The sequence below is a fragment of the Coffea arabica genome, chromosome 2e (genome assembly GCF_036785885.1).
Source record: "Coffea arabica cultivar ET-39 chromosome 2e, Coffea Arabica ET-39 HiFi, whole genome shotgun sequence".
NCBI classification, from domain to species: domain Eukaryota; kingdom Viridiplantae; phylum Streptophyta; class Magnoliopsida; order Gentianales; family Rubiaceae; genus Coffea; species Coffea arabica.
The window spans coordinates 13,864,090-13,881,168 of NC_092313.1; the positions used below are offsets into that span (position 1 = coordinate 13,864,090).

The 17,079-nt window shown below is 35.0% G+C and overlaps 1 protein-coding gene across 1 annotated transcript; it reads right to left on the reverse strand.

The window, feature by feature from the left end:
- Positions 1–8,416: 8,416 nt before the first annotated feature.
- LOC113731100 (uncharacterized) lies at positions 8,417–12,960 on the reverse strand. The gene is made up of 4 exons (XM_027256171.2): positions 12,037–12,960; positions 9,200–11,203; positions 8,710–9,070; positions 8,417–8,635 (listed from the first exon to the last, which is right to left on the reverse strand). The coding sequence occupies exons 1-3, from the start codon at positions 12,950–12,952 to the stop codon at positions 8,712–8,714; spliced, it is 3,279 nt and encodes a 1,092-aa protein (XP_027111972.1). The 5' UTR covers positions 12,953–12,960; the 3' UTR covers positions 8,417–8,635; positions 8,710–8,711.
- Positions 12,961–17,079: the final 4,119 nt, after the last annotated feature.

Below are 17,079 nucleotides of genomic sequence, written 5' to 3' on the forward strand. Positions count from 1 at the left end.
TAATGCAATTGAAAAATTGAACTCTAAGGTCGTACCTAGGGTTACTTCTTGATTAGGACAGTAGTTAACGATCATACCTTAATCACCAATATAGCAAGAAGAAGTTGATTGTCATCGCGTGTTTGACAGTTATAACTTTATTTATCCGTTAATAAATTAAATTATTATTGCATCAGTGATCAATTTTAGTGAACCATCCAAAATTATACCTTGGTTAGAATTTATTTATTAATGTTTCAATTTAATAACTTATCAGTTAGGCCTTGTTATTTGAGTTATTTCATTATTCTCATTTTTATAAAAATGTCTCTTACTATGTGCTCTAGAAGAAATGAATTATTCTCAGTCCCTGTAGATTCGACCCTTCTCACCATTATATGCAAATTTTATATTTTATTTGAATAGGTATTTATTATTGTACAAACTCAACACCTGTCAAAGAACAAGCATTCATTACGCCAATATTTGTGGCTATATTGAGCACTCACTCTCAGCTCACTTTTGGTCATACTCGCTCTCTCAACTTCTTCATCTATTTTTTCTCCAAGGCATTTTTATAAGTATTTGACGTGTATTCTGGGCTAACGGGCTAAGACAAACCAAGACGACCAAGACTTTGGGATGTACAACGATACTACAATGCCATTTTTCCACATAATCGAAACATTATCTTCCCCATAGTTATTAAACCCGGCTCGGGAAGGAACCCAGTGAAGGAGGTGGGTCAACGGATTACTGGTTCAACCAGTGGATAAGTGATTGAACCGGTGGGTCACTAAATATATTTAAATATTACGTTTACATAATTTTTTATATAAGATATATGATATAAATTGTAATAAATAATACCATAGCAAATGTTCATTTAATTTAATTCACTATAGAATAATTAATTCATATAAGAATCAATAAAATATAAATTTATTTAGTAATCCACTAAACTTAAAGTGTAAAATCTTATCTATATTTAGTATAATTATCTAGCTTATTTATGAATTTTAAGTGCAAAAAAATATTAAAAATAATATTTATCTTTAAAATGAATTATGTAATATGTTATTTTTGAAATCTATTTTATAACTTATAGAGTTTGGGGTCTCATAAGTTTTTATTAAAATATTTCAAATAAATTTGTTTTAGAGAAATAAAAAAATAAAAATAGAATTGATAAAACATTTATATATTATAAGAAAGTTACCTCACCAACATCTACTAAGTGGCTAGGTGGTAACGGTGCTCTGGTGAGAAGATTTGATTCAAGTTCGAATCCTACCAAAAGCAATCTAAAGTTTTGTCCACAATTCCCGATTTAAACCGGTCAAACCGCCGGGTCATTAACCAATCAACGATTCTTATGCTTAAACGATCTAAATGAAAACTCGGCCCAGTTCAATGACCGGTTCACCGAGTTGACCAGTCCGACTGCCAGGCCGGGCCGAGTTTAATAACTATGATCTTCCCATTTGACACAGAACACAATTTTGTATTTTATACTCATCTTCCCAATCAAGCCGAAAGACATACAAACAAAGGCCTGGTTTGGAACTTTGGTTTTTAGGCAAGTTTGTATGATACTAGTTTTTTAATAACTTTTGTTACAGGAACTCCAAAAATTTATCAAAATTTTTAACCTACACATTTTAAAATATCCAAAACACAAAAAAGAAAAATTTCCCTTCCCCTTTCTTCTTCTTCCTCCTCCACCCCAACCCACCACCACCTCCGCTGCCAGTTCCGGCGCTGATCACCTCTTCCGGTGCTGGTCTTTTTTTTTCCTTTCTCCCTCTCCCCTTCTTCCTCCCATGCCATCCTCCCTCTTTGCCTGATTTTGATCCTCTTTCTTTTTTTTTTCTCCCTCTCCCTCTTCCCCACTCCTTCCCTACCACCCTTCCCCTTTCCCTCTGGCCGATCTGGTCACGAGACCAGATCGCACCAGGGGAGGGTGAGGGGTGGCGTGGGGGAGAAGAAGGAAAATTGCAAAAAAAAAAAAAATTTCCTGTTGAAGCTTCATCTACCGGCAAGAGAAGGAGAGGAGAGGGAGAGGGAAAATTGGAAAAAAAAATTGTTTCTGTTGCTACAAAACTTAGGTGCCAGTTTTCTTTTGCAGAGGCGGGCTAGGGAAGGGGGATGGGGAGAGGGAAGGAGAGGGGGAGGGAGAAGAGGGGTGGCGGGGGAAGGAAGGGGAAAGGGAGAGGGAGACGAGGGGTGGCGGGGGAAGGAGAGAGAGGGGTGACGGGCAGAGGGGTTGGCGAGGGAGAGGGAAAGAAAGGGGTGGCGGGAAAGGGAAAGGGAGGGGTGATGGGCAGAGGGGGGTGGCGGGGGAGAGGGGAGGATAGGGGTGGCGGGAGAGAGAGAGGGAGGGTTGGCGGGCAGGAGAGGGGGAGCGAAAAAAAACAAAAAAAAAAAAGAAAGAAAGTTGCTGCTTTATTGGTAGTTTCGGGAGAGGGAATAGGGGAGGGGGAAAGGGAAGGGAGAAGAAGCGGGAAGGGAGGAAGGAAAAGAAAAACGAAAGAAAGAAAAAAAAAAGAAAAAAGAAAAAGAAAGAAAGAAAGGGAAAAGGAAAAAAAGTTTTTTCATCTCACAAAAGTTTTTCTACAACTTTTACAGTGATCTACAGTAAAGTTTTATACAAACACTCAAAAAACTCACTTTTCAAACGGGGCCAAATTTTGCTGATCTTAGACGTAAATCTATGAAATTGTATTGCTTAAATTCACCATTCAATCGTTTTCCTCAGTTGCAGTCTTCATTGCAGACGGTGCCATAGTCGTCGAGGTGGTGAGGTGACTTCAAATACAAAAGGGTACTTTGCCGGTGGCAACATTCGCATTTAGTGCTACAAATTTATCTCTGTTTTTTTTTTTTGTTCCCACTCTTTCAAATATAGTCCAATGAGAAGCAAATTGAAGGTGTGAGCAAAAAATCTTTGCTTCCTATCTTTAACTTCATTTGATGACATGTACAAGTATGTTGAAGGGAAAAAATCTTTGAGCTTACACAAAATTAACAAAAGAAAACAAGAAAGAAGAAAATTCTTGTCATCACAAGATAACTTGATATAAAGCAAGAGATGCAGACACTTATGTAAACTACAAATGAGTTGCTCTATGCTCTATTATTTTGGGAAATAAGTCGATCTCGGATCTTAAATAGGAAGTATGGATTAAGTGATCTTCATATATATCTTATAGATATTAACGAGAAGAATTTCCGACCAATTGTAATGTCAATTATTTGAGATAATTTGTACAAAAGGAAGACCAATTATTAATAGAGCTGCTCTATTAAAATGCAATAATACTTTATCCAAGAGAATTCACAATTAAATCAATTAAAGAGCATTCTCCAAAATGAGGAACGAAAGTTATAAAAAGTGGACCAACTATAGCCAAACGCAAAATCTAAGAACATTGGACGAGTAAATTTTTAAAAGCTTTTCTTAAAGCAAAAGCTTGGGGAGGAGGCGAGGTGGAAGGCAATGGGCATGAGGCATTTTCCCAAAATTATAGGCCAGCGAGATAAGGACTTCAAAAGTATTTCTCAAAATTTAAAGGGGATCAAAGTTCAAAACTACAACCCCAGCCACCCTCTCTTTTGCAATTTCTCATTTGCACCTAACCGGCCGAGATTCATCTTTACGTACGTCAAGTTTTATACTGCTAAGAGAAAGTAACATTATTCATGGAAAGGTATAAATAGAAAATAGATAAAGCAAGCAATTTAAGATACTGATCCAAATTGAATTAGAAACAAAAAAGGATATTATACCAGTTCATAGAAATAGCCTTGTACAAAATCTTCAGCTGATGCTAGCAAATGAACCCTCATTCCTTATTATTTTACTTTATTTAGTTATTTATCTATTTACTTGCTAGAATTTTCTCATAATTTTTTTTTAAAAAAAAACAAAGATCAAAATATAGGACAACTTTCAAGTGGTTTTTGAGACCTATCAACATTTCAAATCAAGACCGCAATTTCGATACCTAATAATTTTTTCCACATGCCAAGAAGGAAGACAAGGGTGAAGACTAATTATATAACTCTTGTGACATGTCTTTGGGTAGTTCAATTGGCCAACTGTCGTGCTTTCATTTTGACAAGTTTTGTAACGCGTATCTTAAATATTCCGGTCGGGCAAAATGTTATACTTTCATTTTCAAATTTATAGCATGTGCTTATCCAGCTCTAACTTCTAACAAGCCCAAGACTTGCAACTAACAACGACAATGGAACTGTTTCTTTCCACAAAAATTGGCACATTATCTTCCCAATCAACCCACAGCTACTAATTATACCAATTTTTGAGCTTTCAAAAAAAAAATAATGAGATACTAATTATACCAATTTTACCAATTCAAGTCTCCAATCTTTGTAGTCAAGGTCTTCTTTGAAAGCGAATGTTGGACTTTCTCGGCCAAAATGTTAGAGCTTTATGGAGATGATGACAGGTGGGCGACATTTAATTTATGGTTCTTATCCTCGCAAACATTCTTTCATTTTCTGGCACAAGTCAAGCTCTATTACTATTTGATACGGTAGCAATTCGCATAGACAGTGTGTTGGTGCCTATATATTTACATGGCTTTATTACGTTTGAAGTATAAAGTTTTGTCAATGCCGAGTTGTGGTGTTCCAAAACCTGCATAAATAGTTAATTAACAAATCCATATAGAATTTGTTGAAATGACTTCTCAAAACCTTGGTTTAAGAAACTTGGATCAATAAACTAGCAAGCTACCTAATTATTCCCATATATACTAGTCATTGGGCGCATCTAATGCACGTATGCGAGGACAAAGATAGAGACAATAATAGCACCGATTCTGTCCTATTGAAACTTGGCAATCGACTTTTCTTCCAAATTCAAATAAATATATGTTAATTTTCTTCTTTTTTTTAAGTAGTTTTTTTTCTAAAATCTTGTGATTCTTCTTTAGAAAACAAATGCTTAACTAAATCTTGGGTAATACTGCTCAAAAAGTAATTAATAAGGACCATCATCTTTCCAGAATCAGGTCTTCCGTTCAAAAGTAATTGTTAACCTTGTATTAACAGTCTTCCGTCTCATCCTTTCAACATAGACCATCGTTCAAATAATGTAAACCACAAGTATATATTTCCAAAAAAATCAACTCCTGTTTATCACTTCATGTTTAGCCATACATTGTGCCATTGCTCTATATTCCGTTTTTTTTTCTCCCAAGAAACTGTTGCAAGTTTAGGTGTTCTTGGTATCTTGAGCTTGGAGCCCACAATTTTTAGAAAATTGACCAAGACATCAAGATAAATGTTCTAAAAGACGTCACAGATGAAATTGCCTCATTATTTCATCAAAGCCCAATGAAGGTTAAGAAAAATGTCAAGAAGAAAAACGTTAAGAAATTTTCTTGTTGGGTCAATTTTACCCCTCATTCTGTCAACACTAACGACTAAATTTGATGTAAATACTTAAACATGACACTTTTTTTTTGTTGAGGGGCTTGTTTACGACAATGTATTGTTGAGCGGCTAAATGAACGTAGGTAATTTCCTTGGTACCCTCTTGTGTTTGGTCAATTTTACACCCCATTCCGTTGCCACTAATGGCTACATTTAACGTAACCCCTTAAACGTGACACTCTTTTTATGAAGGAATTTGTTTGCGACAATATATTATTTAGGGGTCAAAAAAGTGCAATAAGAATAATATAGGGATTGGGCGGATAGTTTCCTCTATCTTAAATAGTCCGGTTGGGCATACTTTCATTTTCAAATTTATGGCATGTCCTTCCAATACCAACACGGCTAAGACTTACAACGACAATGGAATAGTTTCTTTCAACAAAATCGACAGATTATCTTCCCATTCAACCAAGAAAAATCCAGCTATACTAATTCTACCAATTTTGAGCTTGTTAAATATATGAGAGATTGGAGGAGTGTTTTGGGATAATTCTACCAATTCGGGTCTCCAATTTCTGAGTCCAGGTCTTCTTTGAAAGTGAATGTTGGACTTTCTCAAGCCTAGATGTCAGAGCGCTATGAGGATGATGGCAAGTGGGCGAGATTTAATGCCTGGAGCATCTGTATATTTCCTATCCTTGCAAGCATATTTAAATTTTCTAGCGCTAGTCAAGACTTTATTCTGGGCCAAACTTTTCTAAGCATTAAGGACTAAGACTTCACAAAATTTTACAGTTCCATAAAATAACATATTAAGGAAAAGTGGAACAAAAAAATTCTTACGTGATACGGTAGCAACTCGTATAAAGTGTGCTGTATATTTACATGGTTTCATTGTGTTATCCAAAGTCTTTTTTGGTGCAAATATATTAATTTCATATATATTCTCGTGCTCTTTTTAAATACTCATCTACATTGCCGAGTTGAGGTGTTCAAAAACCGGATAAATCGTTAACTAACATATCCATATTCAATTTGTTGAAATGGCTTCTTAAATGTTTGAACTAACTTCACTTTGCACTCCTAAACTTATATAACTTTTCCACTTTGTATCTTAAATTTCAATTTTAGATACCTTACACTCTAAATTCCCAATTTTAGATACTCTGTACCTCAAACTCTCAAGTTTGTCACATTTAAATCCAATCAATGACAATATTAGCAAAATTAAAGACACGGAGAATTCTACAAATCAATGATAATTCGCTGAAAGTAGTCAAAAGAGGTCAAGGTATCGCCATTAGAACAAAACTATGCATTATCATTAATTTGTATCTTCTTTTATCTCGTAAATTTTGTTAATAATCAATGATAATATGTTGAAAAAGGTCAAAAAAAAGGCAAGGGATCGCAATTAGAATAAAATGATATATTATTATTAATTTATACTATCATTTATCTCGTTAATTTTAGTAATGTTGTCATTAATTGGATTTAAATGGGACAAACTTAAAAGTTTAAACTTTAAAGTGTACGGTATCCAAATTTAAAAATTTAGGATATAAAGGGTCTAAAATTGAATTTTAAAATGCAAAGTGGAAAAATGGTATTAGTTCAAAAGTGCAAAGTAGAATTAGTCCGAAATCTTTACTGATCCAATTAAGGAGCAAGATTTTCAAAACTACAAGCCCAGCCACCCTCTCTCTTGCAATTTCTCATTTGCACTAATTCCACTCTGTATCCTTAATGTTTTTATCAAATCACTTTTTACCTTTCTATTCTTTCCGTGCAACTTCACATGCAATAGTATTGCTATACTCTTACTTTGCAAATTATATTTGCACACGCGCGTCTTCATGACCAAACTCAATTTGTTGGCAACATTAATCAAGTTGTCGTGGGATTCTTGGTTTGATTTTCAAATTCTCATTTTTTATCTTTTCTCCTTGTAAGGTCCAGAGTCTTTCTTGAATCAAAATAATAACAATAAAAATAAAATTAAATAATATAAGATTGTATGCTAACTAATTCACAATATAAAGTTACTGAACCATCCCAATCTTTCACACTATTTAAGAGAGGTACGGAAACTTAGGATTGTGCAAATTCCAACAGCTCTCCTTTATCATTAAAAAAATGATGAAGAAAAATATTGTACATCCACATATTAATTTCACCTATTTCTATCATATTAATATTGTACATCCACATATTAATCATCATTGTGAATTCTAACTAAATTTCGTCAAAACATCCACAAAACCAAACTCTTTGGTGGTCGTCTTAGAAAAGACCAACACAATCCTCGGGTAACAAGATTACCCATTGAAGAACCATTTTCAACTTGGTCCAGCCCATCTTAAGAAAATTCAAACTTTTTTTTTTAAATTTTATCTTTAAGTATATTGAGCTTAGCCCTACACATTGATTCCAATTTCACCTGTTGGTTGAGACATAAGGCCCAAGTTTCCTATCTACAAAAAAAAAATTTTTTGGTGGGTAGGATTATTCATTTCATGCATATTATTCAAATTAAACAACTTATTATAATGGCCATTGTTTTTGCATTTTCTAACTCACAATTGAAAGTGGTCCGGCGGGATCTCAAGCGAGAGGCCATAACAAAGAGATACTTTCTGTAAATCATATTATATACTTAGTTCCACTATACATTTTAGTTAATGCAAAATGTTTTCAAATACAGGTTCAAAAAGGCAAAAATGTTCAAATTGGCCTTACCCGACCATAGCTTAGAGTATAAAAGTGTATCATAGATTTAAATTGGCCTTGAAAGGATTCGAGCTTTCCAGAGTCCTATTAGAAAAGGTTAAATGCTTTCTTGCTTTGGTTGGTGTGATTAATGAACCTCTAACAGATTACGCATTTCATCAATAATGATTATATCATCATGGTTACAACCCAAAGTGGAATGAATTAACAAACGGGACGCTAACTAGTTATTCAACAGGCGAAATTTGGGAAGGATGCTATTTGAAGGACAGAATTGATAAAGATTGTCATGAAACAGAACTATGCAAATGCAGTTTTTCCTCTGGTTGCCTTTCAAATGACAGCTAAGAAAATGAACTTAAAATTGGGCACATACAAATAGACTGAGAGAACAAGATTTTTAGAGACTAGAAAAATAAAAAAAACTTTGGCATCTTAATAATATATTATTGATATACCAGCACACTTCAGGTGGATAATATAACTTATTTTGCTTCATGTTTCAAATCTTGGCATCATCCTGCAACAAAAGACATTGGAAAGATTATTTGAGTGGAACAAACTTGATCAGTTGGATTAAGTAAAAGAACGTACTTTCATGCCGAGAGATTCGGAAAAGACTCAAGTTGACGTTTTATCTTTTGAAGTGCCGCAACAACATCCTTCATATTAGTCCGATCTCGTGGGCATTCAGCACAGCAACTCAAAGCCAATTTGAAGATCATTGAAACACACTCCAATTTCTCGCTGAAATGCTCATCTTGTTGCCCAAGTAAGTTTGCGTCTACAACCTGAGTTGTTGCATTAGGTAGAGATTCTTCAATCCAACTCTTCAGGCTCAAATCATCTTTGAACATTTCATCACTAGGCTTCATTCTTGAAAAGGTTTCCATCAAAAGTATACCAAAACTATACACATCAACTCTCGTTGACACCCGCCCTTCGAGTCCATACTCTGTGATATGAAAGGCAATACATCACGCTTAAAGTGGAAAAAAAAAAAAAGAAAACATGGAAGATTGACATATAATTCACGTAAAATACGGATCAAAAAGCAACTAAAAAGAAGTCAAATATGCCAAACCTGGTGCCAAGTATCCAAGCGTTGCAAGTGTCTTGGTATGCCGAACACTATTTTCTTCATCCAAAAACTTTGCCATACCAAAATCACTCACATGAGCAACCATACTTTCATCGAGCAATATGTTGCTAGGTTTCAGATCGCAGTGAACCACTGGTGTTGTATAACCAAAATGGAGATATTCCAATGCGGAAGCAGCATCCATCATTATGCTTATCCTTTGCAGCACATCCAAGCAATGGTTGTGGGAGTACAACCATTTCTCAAGGCTCCCATTAGACTTGAAATCAAACACTAAGGCTTTGAAGTCCAGGTTAGAGCAACTAGCAATCACTTTGGTAAGGTTTCTATGGCGAAGGTTGCGTAGAACTTCACACTCTGCATCAAAACTCCCGGAAGTGACTTCTGCTAGTAAAGTGAAAACTTTCACAGCTACAACTGTCCCATCCGTCAAAATACCCCTATATACAGATCCAAAACTCCCTTTGCCAAGTAAATTGCTTTCATCATAACCATTGGTTGCTTGCACAAGTTCATAGTATGAAATCATTTTTGGCAATCCCATGGGCAACAAATCAGAGTTTCTTGAAATCCCATCCTTTCTTCGGCATCTTATAAGTAAAATTGCAGCAGTTGTAACAGCAATTATTGTTGCTCCAATACCTGATAGAATGCCTAGCATATGAAATACTTTCTTCTGACTCGATTTGTGAATCCGAGGAGAAGGACATGGAGGAACATGAAACCTCTGAGCGCCACACAAGTCATCATTAGACATGAATGATTCATATGTGAAGTTCTCGAAAGGACCACTAGAGGGAATTTCTCCTCTTAAGCCGTTGAAAGAAAGATTAATGTGTTTGAGATATAAAAGTGTCTCCAAGGACTTTGGTATTGGACCTGATAGATTATTATTGGATAGATCCAAAAATTGTAAGCTTAACATGTGACTGAGTGAGTCTGGAATAGGTCCCTGAATTTTATTTTGTGCTAATGAAAGCGTTGCTAAATTTTGCAAGCCTCCTAAGGAACTTGGAATATTCCCATTAAGGTGATTTCCTGACAAATCTAATAGAATTACTACCTTCAAATTTCCAGTTTCATAAGGTAGTGAGCCACTCAAGGAATTATATGACAGGTACAACTTCAAGAGATCAGTGAGGTTCCACAAGCTACCAGGTATGCTTGAGTTTAATAAGTTCCCGGCAAAGTCAATTCCTCTCAGCGAACTAGCATTGCTCAAGCATGATGGTATTGACCCACGAAACTGGTTTTGCCACAGATCAATTTGGTACAATCTCCTTAACTTGCATATGCAATCTGCAATTGAACCACTTAATTGATTACCACCCAAATACAAAACTTGAAGATTTTGCAAGTATTCCATTGTGCTCGGAACGGGCCCACTCAGGTGATTTCCTTCTAGAACCAAAATCATTAGGCCGCTCAAATTCCCAATTGCATCGGGAATGCTTCCCTTGATTCCGCAACCATATGCATAGAATCCCTCCATAGAAGCTGAGAGATTCCCAACTGACTTCGGAAGAAAACCGTGCAGCGGATTTTTAGACAAAACTAATATTTTCAGATACTTACAATTTGTTAAGTAACTGATAAAGCTCAATTCTCTCGATGAAGGTTCAGTTGTCAAATGATTATTATCGAGATACAATTTTCTTAGAAGTCTTAGGTTTCCAAGAGTGTTTGGAACTGGACCGCTGAATCTATTTCCACTCAAGTCTAACATAGTAAGCTTAGACCCATTTGAGATTGACACTGGTATCACTCCATCAAACTCATTCCAATCGAGAAAAAGCATTTCAAGGTTGATTAATCCATAACCTGTGGATGACGGAAGTCTTCCAGAAAGCGTATTGCTCGATAGGTCCAGTTCTCGCAGTGTCGAGATGTTGAATATTTGGGCTGGTATGGATCCAGTTAGGCTATCGGAGCCCATATCAAGTATTTCAAGATGCTTTAGGCGGCCAAGCTCGTGCGGAATGCTACCTAGAGAGTTACCACGTTTACAAATGTTAGTGCATGCTATGGATTAATTTACTCGTGTTAGAATGTTTTAAAGAATTTACTTAAAAGCTTCTTCCTCATTACATTCAGAATTGCGTTTTTTTTTTTCAGATAAGATACATTCACAACAACCAAGAGATATTTAAGTCAATAGGGTTTGAAGACAATAGAAAGGCAAATTTGCATATATAATCAACATGGAATTGTTTTTTCTTTCGGATAAATGCATATATTTTTGCAGATTAATATGCTTAATAATTACAAACATGATAAAATCTAGAAAAAAAACCATATAAAAAGATTCAAGCTTATATATATATATATATATATATATATATATATATATATATATAACTTCACACAAAATTAAAAAAAAAAAGGGAAGCCTAAGCTTTGGTAGTTTGCTGAAGTGATTTTGTCATTCATATTTTGATTATTACGTCTGGAAATGTTATACGGTCTTTTTTACTACCGCATATTTTAAGAAAATTCTTTGTATTCTTCTTTAGTTACCGAAAGTGTTACCAACTATTTTTTCAGGTTTGATAAGTACTTACCTTTATGTTATTCTATAATTTGTGTACCTCCGGATTTCCTTCATACAAGCCTTCAAATTACTAATCAATATATTATTTAATTGTTTGAGAATATATAACTAGTAATATGTAGCTCTTTTTTTTTCCAATTTCAACTAAAATGCAAAAAAGAGTTGGGCTATAACCAGCAAAAGTCTTAATGTTTCTAGCTTTGGTAACATGAGATTTTACATTCAAGCACCCAGTAATTAATAGTATATCAAATAGTTAGGAAGGTACCGTGTAAATTGTTCTCGCTAAGATATAGTCCCTTGAGCGCCGTCAAGTTCCCAAATCCTTCCGGTATCACTCCGTTTAAATTGTTGCCAACCAACCTCAGTACCTGAAGCTTCGAACATTCCGACAACGATGGTGGTATCGCACCACTTAATTTGTTGAGGCCAAGGTCAAGCCATGTGAGTCCTTGAAGACGGGGACATGTGCTGGATGGAAGACTGCCAGATAAGCTATTATTTTGAAGAGCAATAACTTCCAGCGAGGAAATATTGAACATCCCCAGTGGCAGAAAACCGGAAAGCTGATTAAAGTCGAGGGCAATTTGCTTCAACTTTTTAAATTTCCCAATCTCCATTGGTATTGCTCTTTGTAGAGAATTAAACTGCAGATTGAACGTCTCCAGCTTTGACATGTTGGAGATAGAAGGTGGGATAAAGCCTGTAAAGCTATTGTTCTTCAGAGAAAATTGTCGGAGTTGTTGGAAGGAACCAACCCAAGAGGGAATATTTCCGCTAAGCATGTTAATGCCTAAACGAAGGACTCGTAACCTGGACAGACGAATCAATTCAAGGGGAAGTTCTCCGTAAAAGTTGTTCCTGCTCATATCGAGGGACATGAGAAAGGAGAGATTGCCCAGTTGTGGAGGAATGGTGCCGGTGAGGCCCAAGTTGGAGATATTCAAGGCAGTGACTCTGCGGTGGCGAGAGCCGCAAGTGACTCCTCTCCAGTCACAAACTGAGGAAGTAGCCGACCAGTTGCTTGCCAAGATTTCGTGAGGATCCCCAGTGATTTTGGCTTTCAATGAGAGAAGGGCTGATTGATCCGAGGTAATGTTGGGGGCGGCCGTGGCTAAGCAAGAGAAGAGAGAACCTAGCAAGAAGAGTCCAAGGGGAAAATACAAGTGAGATAATTTCTTCATGATTATACTCTCAGCATTTAAGACAACAGACAGGGGCTAATAATGTCTATTACATGTACTTCTGGATAGCAAGTCAACGCTGGTTCTTTTTTATTTTTTTACTTTACATCAAATTTTAAAAACCTAAATACCCTCTATTTTCTCCCAGATCATTTATAGGGGATATTAGATGTTAATCCCCTAGGAAAAATTATCAATTACGAATGGTTTTCAATTTCTTTATTCTTTAGATAACCACAAATTAAAGCAAGTAAATCTAATCTACAATCGTAAAATTAAATAAAGTAAAAATGACGATAAAAAACTCCTACGATTATGAAATTCCTTCATACTCTTACAAGTAAAATTACTGATTAATCGAGTGTTATTATCTTAACTAAACATGGTGTAATTTCCTAATCTATGTAAAACATATTCTTGTAGTGAATCATCTATACTTGTTATCAAACTATAACTACTCTCGTAGTTATAAAGTTAACTACAAATTCATTTTTTCGGTGAAATGACATGAAATAATACCACCAAAGCCAAAAAAAAGTTGTTATCAAACTATAACTACTCTCGTAGTTCTAAAATTAACTACAAGTTCATTTCTTCGGTGAAATGACATGAAATAATACCACCAAAGCCAAAAAAAATGCACGTCTACTCTCGTGAGTGCATTTAGTGTTACATTTTAATTCTCATTGCAAATCTAATACATTGAAATTATCATAGTTAATGGCCAGTAATTATGATTAGATAAATAAAATTGCTAAATAACTTGTTCAAAATCATAGTATAAAATAACCAAGTAAACATCACAAACAAGATAGAGGAAATTCATCCACAACTCTAGACATACACTTTAACAACACATGATGAATATAAAATCCAAATTTGTATTATAACTAAACAATAGAATCCAATACAAAAGACAAAAGAATCCAACCATGAATCTCTTATTAATCGGGCTAATGTCTCTTCAAACTAAAGTCGGTCTTCTTTAAAATTAGAAACATGCTTGGAAAATTGATTTTTTTTTTTAAAAAAAGAAAGTTGAAAGGTGATTGAGCTTGTTGGGCCAAAGTTTTTTTTTAACTGAGATCAAAAAGTTATTTGTTTAAGCAAATAAACTATCAAATGAAAGTATAAAAAATAACAGTGCCTAAACCCAGCAAACAATAAATGAAGTATCAAAGAATTAAATTACCAAAATTGGAAGAAAGTGTCTAAAAAACTTGGAAGAAAGTATTAAAAAAAACCCTTTTACATAATCTTTTAAAGATTTAAACCGTAGAAACATATAAAAAGATGAAGATTACACTTAAAAAGAATACTTGGATAACTTTTTCATTCACATTTTGATCTTTAAGAAAACATACACGAGTCACAACATTAAGTGCTCGTGTCCTTCCATGCAGGCATTTTTCGAAAAGAACTAATAGGTTGCATTTTGTCAGTTAATTTATGATTGTTTTCCCCTTAATTTTGGCCAAGTATTACATTATTTGGTAGATTCTATTTATTTTTGGTGATTGGTGATTGGTGTTTTTGTAGGGATCCGGAGCTAAAAGAAGTTAAGAACGTGATTTTTAACTAAGTTTCTATACACTTCGACGTCAGTGCATCAAGGTCTAACTTTACATGTTCAGAAACTCGAGATTTGGCACGTAATTTTTAATCTTGAATTTTAGTCGGTTTGAAGCCATGGAAGTCAGACTCTACAGCGCATAACTAGTCTCCTATTTGTATTAGGACACCAATTTTGGAAACAATCTTTTTATAGGAGATATAGGAGATGAAATCCGAAAAAATAGCATCGTAACCTTTTCTTTTCTCCTTTGTCGTAAGAAATGAACGCACGTCTTTTCTTTTCTTGTTCATCGCACTTTTTGGAGAATGGCTGAAACACTAAACTCAAATATTTTGCGCGTGGCTTTTTTCATGATGATGAACTAAACACTTTATTCTAGTAAAAAACAATAGAGGATTTGACTCATCTAAAATTGTGAGATCGAATTGATTATATTTAATTCTTTTATTACTGGTATTCGTATGTTCTCTAATTTAATTTCTTATTGCTATTATATTGTTTGAATATCAAGGGCGGCCAATTTTTAATTCAATCTAATAACCTAAAATCAATTAGACTAGTTAAATCTGTAATTATTTAATTGCTTTACAATAATCGTAATTGACATGATTGGATTTGTGTCAGGGGACATATGAGTTAATTTAAAATAACTCTCGTGACGTGTTATTTGGTTAGAATAGGGTTTCTCTAATTCTTAAAGTAATTAAAAATTTTAACTCTAAGATCGTACCTAGGGTTATTTCTTGATGATAGGTAGCAATTTTATTATTTATTTTATTATTAATTTTCCCTATTACCTGACCGGATGCGGATTAATTAGTAGATTCTACTCACTTTTCGTAATTTGCATTTATTTCAGGGAGTAGAACGAAAATATGATAACAGGTGCCAATTTGACAGAAAAAGAATCCAGATGATAAAGCTTGTCCCAGGGGTATTTTTGGAAAAGAAGATATTACGCCCATTTTGATAATTTCTGGGAAGCAAGAACGGCTGGAGGGCTGGGTTCTGCGGAGGTGCCGTCGCAATTAAAAGAAAGAAAAGGAGAAAGCTTGGACGGCAGAGAGTTTTAGCATCAGATTGTTCTTTTCCTCTTTAGACTTTTTGACCAAGGAGCTCCTGCGCATGGCAGGAGAGTTTAGCTCTAATTCTTGACTTTTCCTTGTTAGTTTATTGTAGTCTTTCATTGCTTTTGTCTCCACGCATGTCAGGAGCAAAGAATTGGAGCCTACTTTCTTTGACTTTTCCTTCTTGTACCCTTTGAGTAGCCTTGCGCTACGGATGCTAGGAACAATTAAGAGACTCAAGTGTTACCTGTAACTTTCATTTGCCTTTCAATTGTTCGACGAATTGCGGCTTCCTGAAATGCAAACAGTGGCCGTGACTTTTGCTGAAATTTCCCATGGACTTAGTTCATCAAATATGAAGTAGTTTTCTCATTCTAGTCAAGAAACGACGGATGCTTTGGGTTGCCTAAAAATTGTGAGATCGTTTTAATCTAATCTTTTCCTTTTATTTATTGATATCTGCATATTTCGTGATTGATATGCTTATGGTTATTTAATTAATTGATTGTCTTGGATCCGGATAATTAATTGATTTGGTAACCTATTGTCAATTAGGGCATTGAATCCGTAGTTGTTTAATTGTCCTGAAATAGTGACAACTGGCACGATTAGATTCGTGTCAGGGGGATACGCGGGCTAATCTAAAATAACCCTGGTAGTGTGTTATTTGGTTAGAATAGGGATCCTCTAATACGTAAAGCAATTGGGGAATTAAATGCTACGGGCGTACCTAGGATTATTTCTCAATTAGAGCAGTGATTAACGGGCGTACCTTAATCACCGACACAGTAAGGAGGGGTTGACTGACATTGCTCGTTTGGTAGTTATAACCTATTTATTGATGAATAATTGGGATTGCCTTTGCTTCAATGATCAATTAGGTGAACCATTGCTGAAGTTATTTCTTGGATAGATCTTTAATTAATATTACCTTGATTTTAGTGAATTGCCATTTGACTTTTAGTTGCCTACTTTATTTCATTTTTAATTGTTTTCCCTGTTTCAATTGATTCGGGCCTTTAATTATTGTTACTTTAAATTCAGTGAATTGTGGTTTAATTTCTAGTTAGTTATTTATTTTTATTTTCTTACTTGAATTTATCGGATTGTTGTCGTTCCTACAAAATCACCCCCTGTGTTACTTTGGATTTCTTAAGAAACAAATATACCCAGTTCCTGTGGATACGACCCTACTTGCCCTGTCTACAAATTCATAATTATTTGTGCAAAAATAGCCATCCCATTCGGATATATCGGATCAAACAACCTCTTCGGGAACAGGGTGAATCAAGTAACCCATTGCACACCTAGAGTCCCTGCTCCAGTACTTGAAATTGGATTTTGGTCATTTCAACTGGCAATTAGGTTTAATTTTATTATTGTACAGGTTTCGACACCCTGTCAATTTTTGGCGCCGTTGCCGGGGACTAGCGTTATTATTTGTTTCTTTTTAAATTTATTTTTGATCCAACTTTCTGATGTTT

What these genes read in the sequence shown, in the direction of transcription:
- LOC113731100 (XM_027256171.2), bottom strand. Translation starts at nt 12,952, where the DNA reads ATGAAGAAATTATCTCACTTGTATTTTCCCCTTGGACTCTTCTTGCTA. An exon ending in TAGCGAGAACAATTTACACG is followed by an intron (nt 11,204 to 12,036) that starts GTACCTTCCTAA and finishes GTAACTCTCTAG; the next exon opens with GTAGCATTCCGCACGAGCTT. An exon ending in GCTTGGATACTTGGCACCAG is followed by an intron (nt 9,071 to 9,199) that starts GTTTGGCATATT and finishes TTCATATCACAG; the next exon opens with AGTATGGACTCGAAGGGCGG.